The 23,977-nt window shown below is 42.4% G+C and overlaps 1 protein-coding gene across 4 annotated transcripts in view; it reads left to right on the forward strand.

Moving 5' to 3' along the window:
* SGCD (sarcoglycan delta) overlaps positions 1–23,977 on the forward strand; it is a 775,801-nt gene that overhangs the window by 680,142 nt on the left and 71,682 nt on the right. For all 4 annotated transcript variants that reach the window (XM_045185073.3, XM_045185075.3, XM_045185074.2 and 1 more), the window contains one exon: positions 7,249–7,321. In XM_045185073.3, the coding sequence (XP_045041008.2) occupies positions 7,249–7,321 (73 nt within the window). The remainder of the gene's footprint in view (positions 1–7,248; positions 7,322–23,977) is intronic.

Here is a 23,977-nt window from a genome sequence, read left to right on the forward strand (position 1 = left end):
GCTTAAGTCAGATCCCTGCTTAAGACCTGTGCTGTGGCCTACAAGGCTTTGTGTCATTTGGGCCAACTTTGTCAATGTGTTTCCATGAGCTAGTTCTCTGCCCGATAACTAAATTCCACACAATCAATCAGAAACGTACAGAGCCTATGATAGGACCTACCTAAATTGTCGCACCATACTGCTTGCCCTTGATAAACATGGTCTGGCCGCACTGATCTTTAACTGTAACTTCCCAACCCTGTCACCTCTGCCCTGTTTTCTACGGCCGCCTCCTACTCTCAGCTACTGTGTTCCTAATTACTGAACAAGCGGCAGCAACCCTTCGCTTTTTCCTGGAAACTTACCGGCCAGACCAGGTTATGACCCCAAGTTTTATACTTGCAAAGACATCTTTGATTTTCCTTTCAAGTTTTAATCACCATCTGTGACTAATGGATATTTTTACTTGTGAGATTATTACTCATCATTTAAACTAGTTATGTGAACTGTCAGAGAAAACTTCAGTGTGCTGGATTGGGAGCTCCCTATCCCTCTGGCTCCCCTCTGGAGCCCCCTGCTGGACACATGTTTCTTACATAAATTGATGTTGGCTCTGTCGATCCTACCATGTCCTCTCCTGGCCATCCAGCCAGGTCCTTTGGAGAACTCTGAGAGAGCAGGGCTGGGGGCCTAACAGAGTATCTAGTTCCCACCCCAACTTTATTGTATAAAGAGCGGAGAAATAAGAACGGAAGGCAAACTGCCAAAAGTCACATAATGAGCTTATGCAAAATCCGCACTGAAAACCAGACCTTTGGTTTCTCAGTTCTCTGACATTTCAGGAAATCAAATCATTCCCTCTCCTACTTTCTTATCACCATGTTTTAGATTGACATCTTTTCTCTATCTATAATTTAATATTGGTATAGAAATGCATGCTTATCTTACTAAGTAACATGCGGTTGTTATCAAGGGTTGCCACACTGGTTATATCTACCCAAGCAACATGAGTTAGAAAACTTCAGACGTTTTGACTTCAAACATTGGTCATCAGATATTTTAACTCTGTGCTTGAAGCTTATCGAACACTTCGGCCCCACCATTGAAACACACAGATGATTTTTAGTCTGTGTTCTTTCATACAAAAGCATTGATCATAATTTTGCCAATATTAATGAATGTACATCAAGAAAGAATTTACCGGAGAGAACTCCATTAAGCTAGTTTAATTCCTTAGCTTTCTAAACAGCACACTTAAACTAATTTCTGAACTTTTTAGAAGTTTGTCTTCAAATCATTATTCTTCCACATGTCCAACAAAGGTTTGATTCATTATAAATTTTTCTGTCTCCAATTTTTACTGATTATAACTTCTACCCTTGTAACTTTTTCTTTTGTGTCCAATTTCTCTGAAGTCCAATTTTCCTGTACCAGATTCTGCAGATGTAAATTTTTCTTTCAGTATTTAGTTCATGACTATTTTTAACACGCACAAGTTCAGGCACTTCAGTGTTTACTATTTTTTATAAAATTGAATTCCCCACGTCCATCTTTGAAGTTTTAAAGCGTTATGAACAAGTTTTTTGTGGTTCTTGCTTTTATAGTTAGTTTCATCTACACTAGAGTTTGCTCTCTGCCATTTCGTCTCTTACGAGGTTTATTTTCTGGTGATTATGCCCACTAATTAAATGAAGTTCAAAGTGTACAAAAACCTGTGTGCTTTTACTTGCTTCTTCCTAAAACACTGGGAAGGTTTTTAGTGATTTCCTTTGATACTCCCAGGCTCCTCTGTTTTCCTGGTAGGGAATGGAGGTGACTAAAGACAATCATCTCTTTTGATTAGATTGTTGCCTTACGACATTTTACATCTGGGGAAAAAAGCAATGTAGCTCTGATACCTCTCATCCCAACCATCATTTTATAGGAAATCAGGAAAATGGAGGGCCAGAGGGGTTATCCGACTTGCTGAGCACTGCAGAGAGAACTAGCTTTCAGGTCTCCTGGCATCCAGGACACTTCGAGGGGCAAGCATGACCAAACTCAGCTTCAAACTTGAGTACACTTCCCAGAGAGGAGAGGCTGGCTTTTGTGTTACTATGGCAATGAAGTGCATTTGAGATTTTTTTTTTTTTTCAGAGTTTACCCCCTGCCTGTGCGACTAGGGGAAGCAAAGCCACTGAGCTGCTCTTTGTGGTGATTCAAAGCCCTTTAGATAGACCCTGTCACGGGCTTTATAAGTTCCTGATTGATTGTGTGGAATTAAGTTATTGGGCAGAGAACTAGCTAATGGAAACACATTGATGAAATCACTTCTGAGGGACATTAAATGGAACTTAAAATAAAACTGAAATGGCTTTATGGATTTTTCACTCAAACTGTTTATGAACATTTATTGCTAGTAAATTATATTGTGTCAAAAGAAGGAATCAGTAGGTATGGCTTTGATAGAAACCTTTTGAAATAATAAAATTGAGAATAATTTATTATCCAAGAATGGCTAGAGGATGGGATGGGGGGAATTCATTCTGATGGATAGTTGTTCACTCCGCAGCTTCTGGGAAAGTGAAAAATGGTGTAAAAATCAGGAACCTGATAGCACTTGGAAAGAAATGGGCTCTTTGAAAAGTATCATTAACTCATCTCATTGTACATGGAGATTGTTTTTAGAAGGGCGGTGATGGGGGGTGTAGCAAGTATTACTGGAGGGTATAAACATTTTGGTATGTGTCCATATTTCATAAAAAGATGAGCAAGTAGAGAGTAACTTAATCTGCTGAAAAAGACAGTGTGGCAGAGTGGTCAAGGGCATCCGTTCCAGAGCTGTAATATTAGGGCATCCTTTCCAGAGCTGAAATACTAGCGTTCAAGTCCTGGACACCCCCCTCTTTGCTCTGTGACCATAGGGGCATTTCCTGACTGCTCTGAGTCTCAGATTCCACATTCATGATAACAGATATTGACAGCCCCTATCTCATAGGGTTATTCCAATGATCAAATGAAAACAGTGTCAGTACTTTCTACTGCATAGTAAGTGCTTTAAAAATGTCATTTTTTTAAAGAGTTGTAGAGGACCTGGAAAGAGAAGGAGTGATTCGCGTTCATAAACATTTTGGTACTAGTAACATTATTTTATTAACTTATCATCTGCTGATTGCTACGTGCCAGAGATCTCATTCAGGACCCCTAGAGATGAGGGTAGTATCAATCTCTCTTGTTTTAGTGAAGGAAACTGAGCACCAGAGAGGTGGTGTTTCATGCCCAAGGTCACTTGGCTCATGAGAGATTTTGACACCTTTCCCTGAGAAGTCATCCATGTGCCTGTCCTTCGGTATGTACGGGACATGTCTTTGCCTGTCCAAAGTCCAGCAAAGAAAAAATCAAAGGGCATCTGGTTGGACAATGGGCACTAGGACAGCGAGAGCCTCTCACCCTTCATTTCCATTTCCTATCCGGAGCCTGTCAATCACCCACCTCCTCTACCTGTCAGAGCCCTGTCCCTCTGGTGTCTGCTGATTTGCCATTTAGTAAGTGCCTCAGTGGCCTGGAACTGAGAAAGCAAGGCACTAGGGTTCCGTGGCTAACAGTGGGTTTGTTAGTTAGATGTGACTCTCAGCTCTAGCACTCACTGGCCGTGCGACCATGGGCCCCACGTGTTTTTAGCCTAGTCCTCGTACTATAAGATAAGCAGGTTCTTTGGTCTAAGAAAGAGACCACAAGCCTTCTTTAGTGATGTTCTACTTTAGAGCAATATGTATTTAGCCCCATAGCATTTTTTATTAGCATGCTCTTTTATTTTAAAGATACAATTAAAATATGTTAGATTCTGATTTCAGACATGTATTTAAAATGTAATGCATTTATTTATTTATAACAGTAACTTAGTACTCCCATAGAAATGGCGGTAACAACTGTAAATGGGTCCAGTAGAAGCCTTGGGAACCTACAGTCAAATCTGCCTGTATTCTACCTTGATCTTGTCCCTGGCCTCACAGAGCTCAAGATCTAGTTGAAGAGATTAAATGAATGCCTGCAAGGAAAATAAAAGTCCCAGGTAGTATGTGTTCAGTGCCAAACGAGTTGTGTGCTCATTCTACAGACATCTGTTGAATGCCTTCTCTGTGCTGGACAATGGGGATATGACAGAGAACAGGGCACATTCCCAGCCAGGAGCACAGCAGATGTGGTCACAGAAAGCTGAGGACCCAAGGCTGGATGCTCAGAGGAGACCATGCTCTTTCCACAGACATGGAGTAAGCAGCTGTAACATGCTGGGTTGCTTTATTGGATCTTTTTTCTCCCCTTGGCATTGCTTCCGAGGGGTGGCAGAGCCGAGGGCCCCCAGCTGCAGTCCAGTCACTCCTTTGGGAGCGTGGTATGGCCCTCTGTAAGAAGGAAGGTCGCAGATGAAGGTTTGTCATTGGACCTGACAAATGAAGAAACAGGCTCGGCACAGAGTCTGGGTTGGATAAAGAAAGTGCCCCAGGCTTTTGAGATTCATTTCGCATAAGAACATGTCATCCCTCATTTTTGGATAATTGGTCAGAATAAATGTAATATGTATTCCATGGCATGCATATACTTGGCATAGTCAAGAGTTGCAAAATAAATATTCTTCAGCCACAAAGGCCTTGTGAAAGGATGATTGGAGTGGGGATGAGACAGGTAAAACATTAAGCTTGACAGCATTCTAGTAACAGTTCAAATAACAAAGGTGTCCCTGGACGGGACTAATTGCCACACGGGTAGGTCAGACCATCGTGGCCGATTTGAAAAGCAGTAATGCTCTTTATAGGGACATTTTCATAGAATTCTGGGTAGAGCGAGGGGAGATTTGAGTTGGGACTAAAGAGGACAGACAATATAAATAAACAGAAATAACTGTCCTTGCCTTAGTGAGATATGTAATTGCTCCTTTTAATTGTATTTTTTAAATAAGGTTCAAATGACTAACAACAAAGTATCTCCAAGAATGTCAAAGGGAAGTCGTCCCTGTTAACTGCGGTAGTGACAGGTGGATTGCAGTAGCAGATGGGAGTTGGTACTGAAGGGTGGCTGAGGGCATGCTCTTGGGTGTCACATAGCCCAGAGCCACGTCCCAGTGTGTCACTCACTGTCCTGTGACTTCTGCAGGCCCCTTCTCATCCACGGGGCAGCCGCCACAGTGCCTTTGGCCTCTGGTGGTTCAAAGGATCACAAAAATGTAGGCAATGGGGAATATATACTGTGCACACCCGAACTCCATGCGCATGTGACAAAAACTACCCTGTCAGCTATAATCCAACCATTCTTACTCAGGAATTGTATTAGTCAGGGTTCTCCGGAGAAGCAGAGCCAGTAAGATGTATACAGAGGAAGAATTAGTACGAGAAATTGGCTCACACAATTACCGAATTGAGAAGCCCCCCAGTCTGCTGCCTGTAGTTGGAGAGCTAGAAGGGCCGGTCGCATAGTGAAGGCTGAGTCCAAATGCCTGAGAACTGGGGGAGCTGGTGATGTAGAGTCCAGCCCAGGCCTGGCGCCTGAGACCGAGGAGCGGTGAGAGCAGAAGACAGATGTCGCAGCTCAAGCAGTCAGGCGGGAAGGGCCAAACTCTTCCTTCCTCCACCTTTTTGTTCCATTCAATCCAGCAACAGGTAGGATGGTGCTGCTCACATTGGAGGGGCGAACAGCTTTGTGGGGTCCAGCAGTTCAGATGCTAATCCCATCTGGAAACCAGAAGTAACGGTCAGCCAAAACTCTGGGCAGCCTCGGATCCAGTCAGGTAGACTCATAAGATGATCCACCACAATTATAAGGAATACGATCAAGTTTAAACCACAAGAGCAAAATAAACAATGTGTGCATAATAAAACAATGAACATCCTAAAAATTTTACATTAAAAAGGTTACATTTTCATGGGCAGTGGGTACATTCAGAGATGCTTGAAATGATGTGGTTTGGGGCCCTGAACAGTGGAACTGTCTGCAGGTAGGGCAAGGTCTCCGATGCCCTCGCACTAAATGTCTCTGTGCCTCCTGCAGCTGTCCATGTATTGGGGTCCTGAAGGAGATAACATGAGCCTCTGTGTATGAAATATGTATCATGCTACCTAGCTTGTAACAGTCATACAAAATGTTCACTTAGAATAATAGTTACTGTCCACCGGGATATTCTTTCAACGCTTATGTACAATGTGAAGTCAAGGTATCATTTTTTAATTTTACTTGCAATAACCTTTTACTCATAACAGAAAGATTAGCTATTTCTAAAGATGCTACAAAGGTAAAGAAGCCAGTTCATCTTCCTAGACTCATCAGTATGTCAGGATAAATCTAGATTTACAATAACAATGGTTAATGGAGGAGATTTTTAGACATTATAACAAGGCAAGAGGATTCTAGAAATTTACCCGTGAATGCAAGATATTATTCTGCCCCCCCTCACAGCATCAAAGAACTGTACCAAATGTATAAAAATAAACACCTTTTACATCAAAGTACAGGATATTGCCTCGCTAAGTTTAATTGAAAAACTAAATCCAGTGCAATTGTCTGTGATAAACTGAGGCTTAAATGATTTGAAAACACTTTGGGAGCAGACAAATCAAAGAATCACAATCTTTATGGTGAGAAAGATTTAGCCGGAGTTGACAAGTTGTGAAGATAAAAGCTTATAGCAAAGTCAACCCCGTAAATGTCTGGACTGGGTTGAATCAATGTTAATACTCAAAGTGTAAAAGCACTGAACTTCAAATGATCTCGCACACTGTTGTGTTTAACTTTTCAAGGAAATAGTGTCAAACTTTATTTACTTCTGCTTAGTTGTCACTAGGCGCATATCCTACAGCCTTGCCACTGCTTTCTACCATCTCCATTTCTACCTCTGCCTAGCTGTCGAGTGTCGTGGGAGCTGCACCCAAATGCAGTATTAAGAGGGCTTCAGCTGCTGTGTCTTCAGACAGTTCCAGTTGGGAGACTGTTACAAGTTTATGAGAAGCCAGAGTCATTTCTAGGCATCTTTCTCTTTCTCTTTTTTTAAGCCAACATGGAATTTGCCTCCCGGCCTCACTCTGATCTCAGCAGGAATACTTTCAAAAGAAGTTCCTTGTTTTTTCAAAGGCTGTTTGCATGAGTTGATTCAATGCTTCCCTATTATGGAGCCCTAAAACCAATGACAAAATATGTGTGGATTGGTTTGCATAAAGGATTCACTGCTTTTAGCTGATTGTGCCACCAGGTGACACATCCAACAGTCGCCAACCTCTGTTTGCTTTTTTCTTTTGTTTACAGGAGCAGAGGGCACCGTATTCCCTAAATCCATAGAGACCCCTAACGTCAGGGCAGACCCCTTCAAGGAGCTAAGGTAAGCCTTTGACTTCGTGTTGATTAGTGGGGCTCCTTGTTTTTTCTGTGCAACTGACTGACGATCCATTCTGAATCCGTGTAATGAACAGCACATGAATATGTAAACGGGGAGAGGTTAGAAAGGATGGGAAGACAAGCTGCAACTAAGAGAAAATTTTCTCTGAGGACTTAAAATTGAGGCTTTGGAGCAAGAGGTTGTCTGCCATGGAATTGTGAGATCTAGGCCTTGTGGTGTCGCAGTGTTTGTTTCTTGCTGTATTTTGTGGTACCAAAAACCTATCCAGTTAGAGAAATAGTCAGCAGTTGGAGCTGATCAGCCCAAAGAAAACTGGGGTCTAAGAGAAGCTGAATTCTCAATGCAATCCAGATTTATTTGTTTTTCTATGTAACAAGCTGCCCCGTTACCTGGGATGATACGGTGTTCGAACTACCTCGGTAGGTATTCCACATGTGGTGGTCATCTTCAGATACCCATACGTGTGCTGCCCGTAGCAGAAAAGGACTCTCAGATGCTGTGCGCTCACCACCAGCAGCTGTGGAAGACAAAAAAGAACAATAGACATACAGACAGACAGATAGACAAAGACAGAGATAAGGCCTAAGAACCATTCCTGCCACCAAAGGACCATCCCCAGCCCCCAGAAAGAAACCTATAAAAATGGTATGATGATATCAATGTAACTTTTAATGTTTACTGTACACTTGTAGCCATGAAGAATTCAGTGGCTTTCCTCATTTCTCATGGTTCTTTTTGCTAACACCAATCGTAGATCATCATAACTAGCATGGAATAACTGTTGTGTAAAATGTCAACCATGAGCAAATGTGTTTGTATTACACAAGTCACACCTGCTCTTTGACAATGTAGTCCTAAGATCTCTGTTATCGTAAAACAGCAATGGCCATGTGGGAGCTTGTGTGTCCTTAAACAAAAACACATTCTCACCTCATTACAAAACCCAGAGCATTCTTGGCAAAGCCTGTTGGTCTTTATGAATATAGGGAAATAAATTGGGCCAAAGACAGAAGCCAGTTGGTGGGAGTGAGAACCTTTTCTTAGCAAAATCCCACGTACAGTGGGCTGTGTCTTTAAGATTATACACCACCCTGCAAGGTTTTGCATTTTACTGGAATAACTGCTTTGGTCAGTGCTTCCAGATGCACAGAAGGCAACCGCGTACCTGTCAACGGGGTGCGATGTCTCATATCTGGCACTAAAGGTGGAATCTTCCCGGCAAATCCACCAAGGACACCCCCGTTTCAGGACTTGGAACTCGCTCTCAGGGAGCTCAGTGACTCCTCGTGCCTCTGATGCCGGAGCTCTTCCCAGACAAGTCACGGTGGCCTGCATCCCTTGCTTTTCACAGTCCTCCTTAGGAACAGCGTTATTATTTTATTTTACTTTTACAGAACTAGACAGTAATTAGTGCTGATCAGGCCAAAGATGAGGGCTGACTGAACTCTAAATATAAGACAGGCTCTTTTTTGGGGGGGGGGGTGGGGGGAGCGGGTAGGTAACAAGCTCTCCATTGTGTGGAAGACTTGAGAAATATAAGCGTAATGGATATAGGCTAACTTGACTTTAAACAGAAAGATTAACTTTCCGTAGTGATAAACAAACCCAGCCCACATCTAACCCAAAGAAACTCTTCAAGAAACAGCCCCAGAGCAGAGTCCTTGCCCACATAGTGCCGTAGACACACTGCCAGCCCTCTGCGTACAACCTGTGCGGAACCCAGTCACAAGTAAATCTTCTCAGTCAGTGCAACAAAATAAGGACTTCAGGTAGTTGCTACATGTTCATTGCTTACTCTAAAATTACATGGAAATGAAATGTTCTGATAGGAAGCATAAAAAGATTTTAATATGTAATTTTAAAACTGGCCTTTTGTTTGCATCTGTTCAAATCGTAGTGATGCTCAATAACCTGAACTGAGTCAGGAGCCTAGCATGTGATCATCAGCCCCTTCATCCTTCTGGAATTTTTTCTTAATGGCACATTGTGGGAGAATCTCTGACCAATTGAAAGGATAATGAAATGTGGCTGATTGATTGGTCTAGATCAGTGCATCCGTGAATGTTTCACATTTGTCATTTCATGGTGCCACACCGTACTCTCTACTATTGATTGGAATTGACCTTGGCTATTGAGTAAATAGGGAATGAACTTGGTGACTGACTTTTATGGCCTCTGGCTTTACAGTTGGATCAGTTTTACTAACCCAGTTCATTCATGTTTGGTGTGTCTTCTGGTCTCAGGAAAGTAGAATCACCTAAGGGAGGTCCCTGGACTTGTACCAGCAGGTAGCGCTGAGGGAACGGTCCAGGTGAAGCGGAAGCAGGTACTCACTCCTCAGTGGCAGCCAAGTGGAGGGGAAGGGGCACTGAGCTGCAAGTCAAGGACCTACTGCAAACCCACCACATGGCCTTGAGCTCGTCCAGAGCCTGACATCTGTAAACAGCCAGCTCACTTCCAGCTCCAAACAGCTAATTCCTTTATATTAATTTACTTTTTATTTTTAAACAAATTTAGATTTAAAGAAGAGATATTGTTTAAGTACCTCTTTATGAAGAGGTATGTTTTTGGAACAAAATTCATAAAGGTTATTCCCATGCACCTTTCAATTGGTATTCTCTGTTAATATCTTACACATCTATGACATGGTGATAAAACTAAGAAATTAACATTGAAGTCCTAGAAGATCTTATTTTATATAAGATTTGTCTGAAAGAATGCAATCACCTGAATGTCTTATACATTAAAAAATATACAAAAAGGAGATGAATGGAAAAGTCATTTATTGAGATGTGAATTAATGGATCTTTAAAGCTCCCAATGCAGTTAAGTTGGAATGTTTTTAATGTTTTAATAAGATTTTCTTGATCTCATTTATTAATGAGAAACAAATTGAATTAACAGACTATGGCTTATTTATACATAGACAGTCTTCTAAAATAAACAAGCAAAACTTAAATATTTAATATGTCCCTCACTTAACCCCAGTCAGTCAAACGTGAGAAAATAGCATCCATTTCAGAGACCTCTGTTGGGATAACTTTTGTTTCTTCAAACCTCTATCTTGGCTGCTGGAGTGACTTGTTGTTGTTGTTGTTCTCTTGTTTTTGTTGTTGTTTGCTTGTTTGTTAATGAGAAGCAAATTTTAAACCTCTGGCATTTCTTCCTAAAAGATCTCAGCCCTTGGGGAATAGATCGAGTTTGGGTTTACTGCTGTTCTTTTCGGAGTTGCTGTACTTACCATGTCTGCCGTGTTCGCTTAAGATGTTTGTAAATAATGCAGGGTTGAGCTGAAAATCACAAAGGACGGTTGTTTCTCTTCAGACCAATAGAGGGTTAGTGAGGTCTGCGCCCAGTGCCCACCTGGGACAGCGTTTGTTGACTGTCCGGCCAGGCTATTCTGAACTAGGATGTGTCCCGCGGGAGTCACTACACCTAAATGTATACCAGCCACTATGCCTGTATCTTAGGGGGAAAACTTATTTTTAATGGAAACTGGATTTCAATAAATTCATTATTTTAAAATGTGAATATTTTAAATGTTCTCTCGTTCACTATTTTCCTTCCTGGAGTCTATAAAAAGACATATGGAAAACTCCCTGATCTCAGGCTGTGCGAGATCTGAGACAGGAAATGGGCCATTCAGTTCTGCACGTGTACTTTCTGTAAGAACAGAGGCTGCTTTTGAATGCCTACCTTGTTCTAAAGATTCTTTTCAAGCATGAAGATTCCCTGTAAGATTCTGATCCTAAAGGGACAGGAAATAGATTGTGAAATCCTATCTCCCAAACATATGCGGGGGCAAACGTAAAGGAAGAGAAGATTACATAGACCTCTGTACCTGTAGAGCCACCTCTGTTCCGCTCACTGTAACTAAAAGCTCGGAAGAAACCGAAACAGGGCAAGAAGCCAGAAGGTCTTTATAAAAGAGTTCGTCATCAGCCGATGTGACGATGTGCCCTTATGCTACATGTAATGACACAAGGGTGGTGACCGGATTTTACATTCAATGTTAGAGCAGCTACTGTTTACCAAGCACTTTCTGATGCGTATAAGGAGTCGAGGCATGTGCTAACTACTTGGGTTGTAGAGATAAGTGAGCTCAGCTAATTTGTAGTTAAGGAGAGTAAGGCAGAAGTGAACCTCACAGCATAAGGAGGTCTGATATGGACTGGGACAGATGCATGAACCAAGTCAGGGCAACACAGAAGATGGCAGAATCTGCCTCAGAGATTTAAGTAAGGCTGCCCGAGGGAAGTGGCGTTTCAGTTGCAAGAAGAAAAGATAAAACTTAAGAAGTAGGCTTCAGAATTCACAAGGCATGGTTCTGCAGAGCCATCTCATGTAGGGACGAATACCCTGAAATAATTCCGTAGCTGCCAAGAATGTTACTGTGTTGTTTACAAACTCATTTCCTTATGGCAATTGTATTCTTGAATACATTGTGTGCAGGCAACTTCAAATATGGTCACAAAAGACTCTAAAGAGTGTGACAAGTTTCACAGTGTAACACATACATGATTAAAGGCTGAAAGGTTCGCGGAGATCAAACCCATCCTGTAGCTCCAAATAAATTAAAGCATTTCTTTGTTAATGTTTATTTTTCCTCCATCCTATTACCAAGGTTTTAATGATAAGACAGAAGAATTCTAAGCTGTATCTGTTACTCTCAGTAGGCACTTGAATATTCTGTAGGATGTTTTTCAATGGATAGAAACTAAATCTGAATTCCTTAGGGAATGTATGAGATTTAATCTTTGTATATCACAGGGAAATAAAGATTAGACAAGGTTCCCACAAGCTGACAAAAATGAATTTCTTTCTTTAATTTTATTTTAAAATGTCTGTAACTAACTAACTATTTATTAGCTCTGTGATTTACTAGTTTATGTGACCAGAACAATCTGTCGAACCTTCAGGGTACAACAATTCGGAGGCTTGGTAATACCGCTCCTCCTGCTTCCCTCCCCAGAACTCGCAATCCTGAAACTGCTGGATCACCTGTCTGATCAAAAAAAAATCACACACACACAAATGCATACACCACACACACATATGTAAAGACAGAGAGACACACAGAAACACACTCAGAGAGAGAGAGAGAGAGAGAGAAATGGGAGAGAGAAGCTGTGTGTTGAGCTTCTTACATGGCATGTGGGACAATACAATTGTGGAAGAAATTTTTTTAATGGATTTTTTGTGTTTATTTTGTTCTTATCTTTTTCATTACTTTATTGTTGTTCAATTATAGTTGTCTGCATTTTCTCCCCACCACTCCCCCCACCCCAGCCAAACCCACCTCCCTCCCTTGCTTCTACCCTCCCCCTTGGTTTTGTCCATTTGTCCTTTATAGTAGTTCCTGAAAACCCTTCTCCCCACTCTCCCGTCCCCCCTCCGCTCTGGCTATTGTTAGATTGTTCTTAACTTCAATGTCTCTGGTTATATTTTGTTTCCTTTTTTCTTTTGTTGATTGTGTTCCAGTTAAAGGTGAGATCATATGGTATTTGTCCCTCACTGCCTGGCTTATTTCACTTAGCATAATGCTCTCCAGTTCCATCCATGCTGTTGAAAAGGGTAGGAACTCCTTCTTTGTCTCTGCTGCGTAGAATTCCATTGTGTAAATGTACCATAGTTTTTTGATCCACTCATTTGCTGATGGGCACTTAGGTTGCTTCCAGTACTTGGCTATTGTAAATTGTGCTGCTATGAACATTGGGGTACATAGGTTCTTTTGGATTGGTGTTTCAGGGCTTTTAGGGTATAATCCCAGCAGTGGAATTGCCAGGTCGAAAGGCAGTTCCATTTTTAGTTTTCTGAGGAAATTCCATACTGTTTTCCACAGCGGCTGAACCAGTCTGCATTCCCACCAACAGTGCATTAGGGTTCCCTTTTCTCTGCATCCTCTCCAACACTTGTTTGTGGATTTGTTTATGATGGCCATTCTAATTGGTGTGAGGTGGTATCTCATTGTGGTTTTAATTTGCATCACTGGTAGCTAGTGATGCTGAGCATCTTTTCCTATATCTCTGGGCCCTCTGTATGTCCTCCTTGGAAAAGTGTCTGTTCAAGTCTTTTGCACATTTTTTAATTGGGTTTTTTGTCTTCCTGGAGTAGAGTCATGTAAGTTCTTTATATATTTTGGAGATCAAACCCTTAGGTATCATTGGTCTGAGGTATCACTGGCAAATATGTTTTCCCATATAGTTGGTTCTCCTTTCATTTTCATGCTATTTTCTTTATCCATGCAGAAGCTTTTTAATTTGATGATGTCCCATTTGTTTGTTCTTTCCTTTATGTCCCTTGCTTTAGGGTACGTATCAGTGAAGATGTTGCTGCATGGAATGTCTGAGATTTTCCTGCCAATGTTTTCCTCTAGGATTTCTATGACGTCACAACTTATATTTAAGTCTTTTTATCCACCTTGAATTTATTTTTGTGTATGGTGTAAGTTGGTGATCGAGTTTTGTTTTTTTGCACATAGCTGTCCAGATCTCCCAACACCATTTGTTGAAGAGGCTATTTTTACTCCATTTTATCCTTCTTCCCCCTTTGTCAAATATTAATTGACTGTAGAGACTTGGGTTTATTTCTTGGCTCTCTGTTCTGCTCCACTGGTCTATGTGCCTGTTTTTATGCCAGTACCAGGCTGTTTTGATTATAGTGGCCTTGTAATATAGTTTGATATCAAGTATTGTGATCCCTCCTGCTTTGTTCTTCTTTCTCAAAATTGCTGTAGCTATTTGGGGTCATTTATGGTTCCATATAAATTTCTGGAATATTTGTTCTGTATCTGTGAAATATGTCATTGGTACTTTAACAGGGATTGCATTGAATCTATAAATCACTTTGGGTAGTATGGCCATTTTGATGATGTTAATTCTTTGTGGAAGAAATTTTTTAATTTTCTCCCTTTTAAACATTTTGTGGACATGTTCTGTTCTGTCATTTTCTCCCACTTTCTTTATCTCCTCTTTTCTCCCTTTCACCCTCCTTTAAAGAACTTAGACTAAGTGTTTTAGTTTTGTTTTGCATGTGTAGGATTCAGAATTATTAGATCACATGGCATGAATATTGGAGCGATTCAAAGGAAAAATGAAAATATATAGTGAGCTAAATGATGGCATAGTTACTTAAGGGAGTCACCAAATAGAAGAGTTGCTTTGAAGGTGTCCTGCGCTGGGTTTCAATTTGGCCCCAGTGCCTAGCTGCTTTGTGGACTTGGGCAAGTCTCTGAGCTGTCCTAGCTCTAGTGTCTAGAACATGGAAGAAGCCCAGTGAATATTAATTCCACAAATGTCAGCTTTCAGAAGGGGGGGCCTGCAGCTGTTCTTGGGACTCAAAGGCTCAGACAGGAGTTTCCAGAATTTTTTTTTTCTTCAACCCATAAAAAATTCCCATGAAATAATAGAAACTAACAATTGTTTTTTCGATTAAAGACAAAAAAATAAACTATTGTGTACTTTCATCTACTATTAACAGCATTGTATATAAAAGAAAATATATTTCAACTAACAGAATAGAGAAGACATAACCTTAGAATAAACACAGCCCATAAATTAAATACATTTAACTACATTGACATATCATCCTGCCTCCACTTTGGCAAAGATGCTAGCAACTGCCCCACTTTATCCCATACTCTGTGGTGCCTGCTGGGAAAAGAAAAATGCAGATCTCAAAGCCGCAGACCAGCGCTCAGTGAGGTCCACTGGATTTGAAGGTTGTCCTGTTGGAAAGCCCATTCTCCAAGATCAGTCATATATATGCCCCCTTTCTTCCTCTTTCCCTTCCTCCTGTATTCCAAAATGCTATTTTTATTCCCTTTTTTCCTGTTAGTATCCACACTATAGTTAGAATTTATGTTCATATTTTTTTTTTCCTTTATATCTACACTTTCCCTAGGGTGCCCTTTTCCACGGTTCTTATTCTTAGTAGTAGACACATGGTATTTCCACCTCTCCCTTTGCTTTATGTATCAAAATTTTTTTTTATGTTTGCAAATGCAGTAGAGATCATATTTTTAAATATGAAACTTGCATGTTCCATATTCACATTCTCTCCATGTTACAGTGCTGCCATTAGAGGCCTGGGGAGGATAGACAGCCGACAGCAAAAGTGGGGATAGGAGCCTAGGATGCAGGGGAAGTGCCATTCGGACAGGAAGAGGAAGTTGAAAACCCAACGATGTGGTCTCTAGCGAACTATGAGAAGAATATGGGAAATACAGGGAAAGCAGGTTGTGAAATATATGTCCTAATGACCTTTTTTTCTCAGAGTGACAGGGGAAAGAAATGAACTACATAGGTTTTAAAGAAAGTCAAAAGCAAAGAGTCATCACTAATTTTCATCTGGGACTCTAGGAAGCCAGCCCGCAGGGTGGGCTCACAACACCCTGGGTTGTCATGCAGCTGCAGAGAGAGAAGGACCTGGGTCAGCACTCTTGAATCTCCTTCAGCTCCTGGAGGATGGAGGGGAGGGAGGGGTTTTAGAAGCATCTTGTGGTGTTCTGTTGAGCAACTAACGTGCAGACAGGCAGGCTCCTGGGCAGGTTCCCTGCAGCGGGCTGAGGACCCCACTGCAGACAGTGCCATTGGGGATGGAGTGGAGGATGTGCCCAGAGCTCAGTGTCCACCAACACCTCTGAGACCTGACTCGGTGGTGCCAAGTGAGCACAGAGAGAACCAACCAGAACTCACTCCCCTGGGACTTGAGTGTGGGCTGCTAGCTGGATGCCCGTTTGAACAGCATATGTGAAATCTGAACTGTCTTTGTTCCTGTTACCACAAAGTCACAGAAGTGCCCTTCCTCCATATCTGTAATGATATCCTAAAGAGGGAGAGGAAAATGGAAACTCTTTATCCTAAAGAGGAAGCTGAAACTTTTCAGTCACAGAGAAGATAGAATAGAATAAATTTAATTTTCCCCAACAATCCATAAGGATAAGTTTGAGAGAAAAACGAAATCAGGTAATAACTGTAAGAAAGCCATTTGCTGTCATGGATGAGCATGGATTATAAGTTGGCCAGCCTGAAAAATAGGGTAGTATGCCAGTCACAGAGTATCTCGTTGACTTTGCCAAGCTTCAAAGGCTGTGTGAGTCTTTCTCTCTGTGTCTTATAAGGACCACTGAGTATGATCAAACGGAAAAGGCACTTTCGGAATTCATCATCAGGCACCTGCCGTTAGTGATGTTCATTTCTCGTCACGTCTTGGGCCAGCGCTGGCTGGAGTGCGGTCCAGATCAGATGCTCTAAAAATACCCCCCAAAAGTGGTTCTGGATTTCTAATCTTTTACGACAGTGAGGTACTGGGAGAAATGCCTTAATAACCAAAACACTCCACCAGCCTCCCTCAAAAACATATACTAGATTTCAAAACTTGGTAGGAAAAGCTGTAAATTATTTTCTTAACTTTAATATTGGTCACAGGTTGTGATCATATTTTTAGATATATTGGGATAAATAAAATGTTATTTTAAAAATCATGCCTACACTCGCTGTGGAAGCTCCTGTCATCAGCCATGGGCGGGAGGCACCTGACTGTTCCCTAGTGGCCACCCATTTTCATCTGCATTTGAGAGAGGCCCTGGGACAAGCATTGTTGTCTAAGACAAGTGGCTCTTATTTAAAAATTCGAAGTATATCCTTTAGATTAAGTTTTTCACAGAAGGGTCTAAAACGGGAAAGGAGAAGTCATTGAAGAGATAAAGCCATCAAGGGGTGTGGTGGTAATGACTCTGCACTTTTATTCACGTTGTCAGAGCAGACAGTGACATCAGAAACAACTGCTAACCTCCCGGCCATTCAGAGCAGGAGGGGCAAGTGTGTCTGTTTGTTGAAATTCCTGAGTCAGGCTACCTTCTGCCTCAAAACAGAGCGCTGTAACTTTATTATCGTCTGTATCTTTATTAAAATGTCAGCAGCTGCCATTTGTTATGTAAAATGTGTGTTGTATTATTCTTAAAAAAACACACAATTGCTTTTAAATCTCCTTTCCCCCCCTTAGTGGGATGGCCATGCTGGGAGTCCAGATAGAAAATCTTCCTAATTACAGCCTTCACGATCCTGGCTCCAAGCCAGACTTGTTTAATTCCAATTATAACCTTTTCAAAACAAAGAGTAATGGGAGTTTAGGGGAACAAGCTGACAGCAGTTTTCACCTGAAATAAGTTGAGAACTAGAAGTGATCCTTTTTTAAAAATCAGCCAGTGGATATCTTTTTTTCCTTGATCCAAAATTCTCCATGGTTTGTTGGAATAGAATATAAACGAGAGTGAGACCGCCAGACTTCAGAGAGAATTAAGTGGCCTTCCCTGACTTCCTGGCCAAGCTGAGCTCACTGTCACTCCCTGTCTGCTGTTCTGCAGTGGCTCCCACTGGCTTGAAGATGAAATTTCCAAACAAAAGCACTCGCCCGAAACCTACAAGTGGCGATCCGGTTCTGCCTGGTGGCCCCAGCCTCCCATTGCCCCCTACCCTTTCCACTCCTGCCAGCCTTTCCTTGTTTTTGTTTCTCTCTATGTCTTCCTCTCTACTTTCCATTCCTTCTGTTAAACTTTTAATTCCTACTCTCATACTTCAATTTCCAAATGTTCTTTATTCTGTGGTGGTTCCCTTCTCTAGCGCCGTGTATTAAGTTCACAGATGTACTATCCTGTCTTTACTTTTTGATTCTTTCAAGCCTCTTCTGTTCTCTACTTTTTTTTTTAAATTCAGATCTCAGGCTTTTGGACTGGGACTTTTTCACATGGTCGGTGGTTCAAGGAGGTCTTAATTCACTTTTAAGAGCTGAGCACTAAGAATCTGTTGGAAAGTTTTGTTCACATGGATGGGGTTTGTTGGGGAGTAGGATTCCAGGGAGGATTATCAGGCTGGGATTTTTAGGTGGGTGACCCCAAATGTCTGAATCTGTAAGTCTTTTCTCTTGGACTGGTCAGTTTCCCCAGAAAGGAGTCCTGATCCCTTGTTTGGGATGAACTTTGTAGCTAGTATGTTCAGGTGGGGCCTAGGAATTCTCACTCTTAATATGCCGGTTGTCATTTAATTCCCTGTTGTCAGTATAGTACAGCTACCCTCAGCGGTCCTACCATACAGCCTAAAGTTCAAGTCTTCTATAGTGTATCTTGGTCCATTTGAGCTGCTGTAATGGAATACCATAGACTGGGTGGATTATAAACAATAGGAATTTCTTTTTCCCAGTTCTGGAGGCTGGGAACTCCAAGGCACTGGCAGATTCAGTGTCTGGTGAGAGCATACTTCCTGGTTCATAGACAGCTATTCTCATCATGTCCTGATGTGATAGAAGGAGCAAGGGAGTTCTCTGGGGTCTCTTTGATAAGGGCACTAATCTCATTCATTAGGGCCCCACCCTTGTGACCTAATCACCTCTTAAAGGCCCCCTTCCTAATACCACCACTTTGGTGATTAGGATTGCAAGATAAGAATTGGGTGGCACAACATTTAGTTTGTATCAGTGAGGGTGTCAGTCACCTGGGGATATACAGTGAGGAAACCATCTAGGAGTCTGACAATGTCCCATGGAAACCTCAACCAGTCTTCTTAATTTCAGCCCCACCAGATGCTCCCAGCCACATAGGTGCTTGCTGGCCCCACTCCTGTACCCAGCCAGATTTTGCAGCTTGAGTTAACTTTTGGCTTGATCTTCACCAAACCCATGGGCTCTTAGCATTCAGTTTTATGTCATCTGCCAATGAAGTTGCTTTTTGTTGTTTTCTTCTCAATTTCCGAAGCTCTGTCAACATCTTTCTTCTAGTCTTGTTGCTTCTTTTTTTTAATTCTTGTGGGTTTGTGTTCTTTCGTGGTCCATTTACAGTCATTGCATTAGAGCTTCACGAAGGAGCAGAGGTAGACGTGTGTGCAGAGTTCGCTATTGAATCAGAAGTCCTCTCTCCTCGATTGGTAGGCTTCAACTTTTCTGTCTTCTCTTTGTTTCCTCCAGACTGCCTTAGAGCCTTCACTTAGACCCTTTCCTTGAAACATTCTCCTCTGCTGTCTTTCTGGATAACCCTGTTTATTTTCTCCTCTCAGCTCGAACTTTACTTCCTAAGAAAGTCCTTTTTGGCATATCCCTATGCTCATTATGGTCCACCTGCTACAAACACACACAACCCATACACATCACTTTTGGATTCACTGGCTAGATGTCTTCTACATTTACCATTGCCCACAAAGGGGTTGGGGTTAGATGGATCATTACAAATTCCGTTCCCCCCCAAAAGAGGGGAAGAAGATGAGGAACTACCTTCTTCACATTTCTTTGTAAAGGAGAGTTATCAAAGTCTCCTGGGTCCCTAATTTTTCCAAGCACTTATTAATCTCATGCCTTTTATTCTCTATCCATAACTAAGTCATTTGCAAAAAGAGAATCATTCATTAGTCTTTCTTTTACAAGCAATCTCACAACCTTAGGGTTCTTTCTCCTCCATCCATTCGTGTGCACTAGCTCTCTCCAGCAGAACTGTGCCTTTCTTGGAACCTCTAGCCTATGGTTCCTGTTCATTTTCTCCACCGTGGTAATTCACGGATGCATGCCAAGTCGCCTTTCACCCTATTACACATTTCATCATCGTATCCTATTCATAAATGCAGATGAGTTTTCAGGGTTTTTGGATTTTTTTCAAAAATACCCCCTGAGTCATTAACGACAATTTTCCTTGCTTGGCATCTCAGCTCAGGCCACTCAGCCTGGAATAACAAAGACCAGTGGAATCCGAATCCTTTAACAACCAAAGTACCATGTCCCTAACCTTGAATAGAAAATAGATGCTAATAAATTCAAGGTCTTAAAAATATGAATTATAGCCATTTCACACTTAGTGGCAGCTTCATGCTGAAGAAATAGCTTAAAACTTAATTACAATGCTTGTCCCTTCGTTAAGTACAGATGACATTCCTTCGATAGATTTTTGCAATGACATTTGAGGAGAGGAGTTGAGAAACTCATTAGTTTTTCCTGATGGAGAATATCAACTGTGTACTGATTAAAGGAAAATGTTGACACCCTTTTTAACACGAGGCATCCATCTATTAGTATATGGTTCTCCCTGTGGCCCTCATGGAAAGCGCTTTGGGAAATGAAGAAAATGCCTTTTAGTCTTTGAATGCAGATGTATTGTAGAATACGTGCATGCTGAGCGGGATAAAAATGGAGAGCAGGAGGCATTGAACTTGTGATCACCCGCCCCTGCCAGTGGCTGGGCTGCACTTTGAGGACCATTCGTGAGACACACAATCATAATGGATTGGACACACCCCTCTCAGTGCCTGAGGAGCTATTACAATAGGACATTTCAGTAGCTCCTTCTAAAGCTAAAAGTCAGTTCCTGGGGAATGACCTATGGAGGGTTTTGCTTCCTGCCGCATAACAAGCCCATAGCTTGAGTCACGTGGTGACTAAGTTAACGTGTACATGTACAATCCCCCTCTCTTTGTGCAAGTTGTGATAGTCTTACAAAAGGAGAATTTTTCTCTTTATTCTCCTTACCTAGAATGGCAAAGGAGTGAGGGTGGAGAACCAGAAGTGAGATAGTGTGACATAAGAGAGCTGTGTCTAATCGCCAGAAGTGGTGAATTATCTCCCCTGACAGTCGTGAGCTTCCTGTCACTGAGACTCGTCGTAAAGGGAACTGTCATTTCCAAACTATTGCAGAAGTGTGCCGAACATCATTAAGAGGAAAGATTTTAACTAAACAACTTTCTGATTTGCTCTAATGTGAAGATTCTGAGGCTCAGACTTCAAAGGACTGCTCACAGATACAGTGTTAGCTGGGACCCCTCATTAAGTTTAAATTCCTTGAAAAAGCTCTATTCACTGAGTAGGTGAAAAACAGATCTGTGGTCAGCATTGAATGATTCTTTTTTCATTTTTCTTTGTACTGTGGGTGTTAGGGGAATAATTCAAATTCTTACAGAGCTTTATAGATTTCAAAGCATGTTTACAAACACTCCCTCAAAACTCCCTCAGGTGGGATGAGAGGGGTTGACTTTGTTGCCGTGTACAGATGGGGAGACTGAGGGTTGCTATGGGACACCTCTCCGTGTGGCTGAAGGAAGAGACCCTGTCCTTGCAGAAAGCTCAGTGAGATCCTGAGGTTTGGGTATGTGGAGCAGAATCTCTGACCCTGGTGGCAGCCCGGAGCGAAGGGTAGAAGCAGAGCTCTTGATCTGACTGCCACACTCGGGATCCACATTTCACCACCTGCTAGGGTGTGACTTAGGTGAGGTTTTGAAAAACCTCTTTCTGTCTCCCTTTCTCATTTGTGAACAGGGTGGTAAGAATTGCACCTTGTGGGGTGCAATCTGGTGGGGCTGAAATTAAGAAGACTAGTTGAGGTTTCCATGGGACATGGAAAGTCCTTCTTTCCCTCATGGAGTTCCCTTTCTAGCAGAGACTTGGGCTCCTCAGGCAGAGTGACCCAAGTCCTGGAGCACACACCCGTAGCAGGCACCGGCCTCCCTGCTCTGTGTGCATTGCCTCATTTACTCCCCACATCAGGAGCAGCCCCCCGGGAGAAAGCCCAGAATCATTCCCATTTTACAGATGAGCAACCAGAGAATCAGGGACTTGCACAGCAAGGGGGAAGGGACTTGAACTTTGCCTGACTTCAGTTCACAGTGTACCAGCTAGACCACCCCACCACGCGAAAGGAACCTGCTCTCATCCGGAGGGGGAAAGGGATTTTCGCGTTCATATTGTATTTCCTATCCTTCTGTTGCATTGATGTAGAAAGGATTTCACAGTTTCTGCTCTAGAAAAGTAACTCGAGAATATAGCAAGAAAAGCCCAAAGTCAGATCTCTGGCCATTGCCTCCCTGAAAATCTGCCACAAGGGAAATATATTGCTGCAAACATGGCCACAGCTTGGGAAAAACTGCAGGGAAACACAGATCAACAAAACTTACTTTTCTGTCACAGCCTGCTAATCCTTGGACCATATCTCAGAAAAGGGATTTGTTAGAGCTACCCAAAAAGCGTGAAACACCAGTCTTCACGGCCTTTTGTATCAAGCAATTACTATTCATTCATTCACTTGTTTATTGTTAATCTCCCTTACGGGTTGTAAACTCTAAGCCAGTGATTCTCCACCTGAGGAGTTTATAAACAATCTGACTCCCCGTCCTTATCCCAGAGCAATGAAATCAGACTCTCCAGAGGTGCAGCCTAGACATTGGTATTGTTTAGACTCCTTAGAGCACGTGCGATGATTCCAGGGGGCAGCCAAGGTGGGAAACGGGGTTCTTAGAATAACTGTTGTTATTGTCTCCAATAATTGTTTACAGTTGACCTTGTAAGAGCTCAGCTTCTATAAACCACAGTGCCCCACCCAAAGGAAGAGTCATCAGAGGTTTCAGGTCGGCATATGGAAGAGTACATAGCAGACTGCAGGGTGCTCACATCCTCTAGAAGTGGAATTGACTTTGCCTTCCTTAATGCCGCACCAAACCTCAGCCTTGGCACACACCCGCCATGTCAGCTGCTCCCTCAGAGGGAGCGGTTCATTGTTATTTCTTCAGTGAATCGGATTTGTCTGAAGGAAGCAAAGGTAACAAAGGAAAACTGCAGTTTGTGTGGAGTGATACGGTTTCTTGTAAACCGAGTGATAAAGGGGAAGTGTATACAGGCGATCGGGAAGTCTGTCTCTGTCCTCTCGGTGCCAAAGACACTCAGAGCGGGTGCTGTGTGTCCTGCTCACGTTGGGATTGGGGGAGACGTGAGAAAGACACTGGGTGTCTTCCACAGCTGGGCAACCCCCGCTGTCCTTGTTACAGCATTGCTGACGCCCCTGGATGACTCTGTGGCATGCCAGGGCTACAGTGGGCGCACCAGTTTTTACTCCAGCTCCTACTCATGTGCAAGTTCAAGCAGGTCTGTGCATATATTAGGGAGCAGTGGAAAGAGAGGGGAGAAAGTAGCCTCGTGTGGATTTCTGTTGATGTATCTGGAGCTGCTTTGTCACTCTGTTACTTGGATGTCAGCTGAGATTATGCTGTCCCCTGATATCTTCCTGAGCTGGATTGGTGCAGAGCTGTTTTTGACAGATGGGGCAGACTGTAGTGTCCTTAGATCCTCCTTCTAGTTTCCCAATCACCTCTAATTTTGGGCATCTGTTCCGTGGACATATTCAGCGTGAGGCTGAGCACCACCACCAGACTGTGCACCACTTTCGTGCACCTCTCGTATGTGGAATCTGATGAACAAAGTAAGCTGACAAAAAATCGACAGCATGGACACATGAAACAGTCTGACAGCTGACAGAGGGGAGGAGGGTTGGGGGGCTGGATGGAAGAAGGTGAAGGGATTAAGCAAAAAACATCGTGTGTGTGTGTGTGTATACCACAGACAACAGTGTGGTAATAGCTAGAGGGAAAGGGGTACAGGTAGATGGAGGTAGACAAAGAGGGGATAAATGGGCACGGAGAAAGATTTGGCTTGGGGTAATGGGCATACCATGCAGGGTGCAGATGACATTTTTTTGCGTTGCGCACTTGAAACCTGTGTGGTCTTGCAAACCAACATCACCCCAATAACTTCAATTATTTAGAAAAAGACTTTGCTTCCTCGGGTCGCTTAACTTCCATTTATCAGGAAATTGTCATACTATTGTGATTTTTTTTAGAG

This window comes from Desmodus rotundus, chromosome 6, assembly GCF_022682495.2.
Source record: "Desmodus rotundus isolate HL8 chromosome 6, HLdesRot8A.1, whole genome shotgun sequence".
In the NCBI taxonomy this organism is placed as follows: domain Eukaryota; kingdom Metazoa; phylum Chordata; class Mammalia; order Chiroptera; family Phyllostomidae; genus Desmodus; species Desmodus rotundus.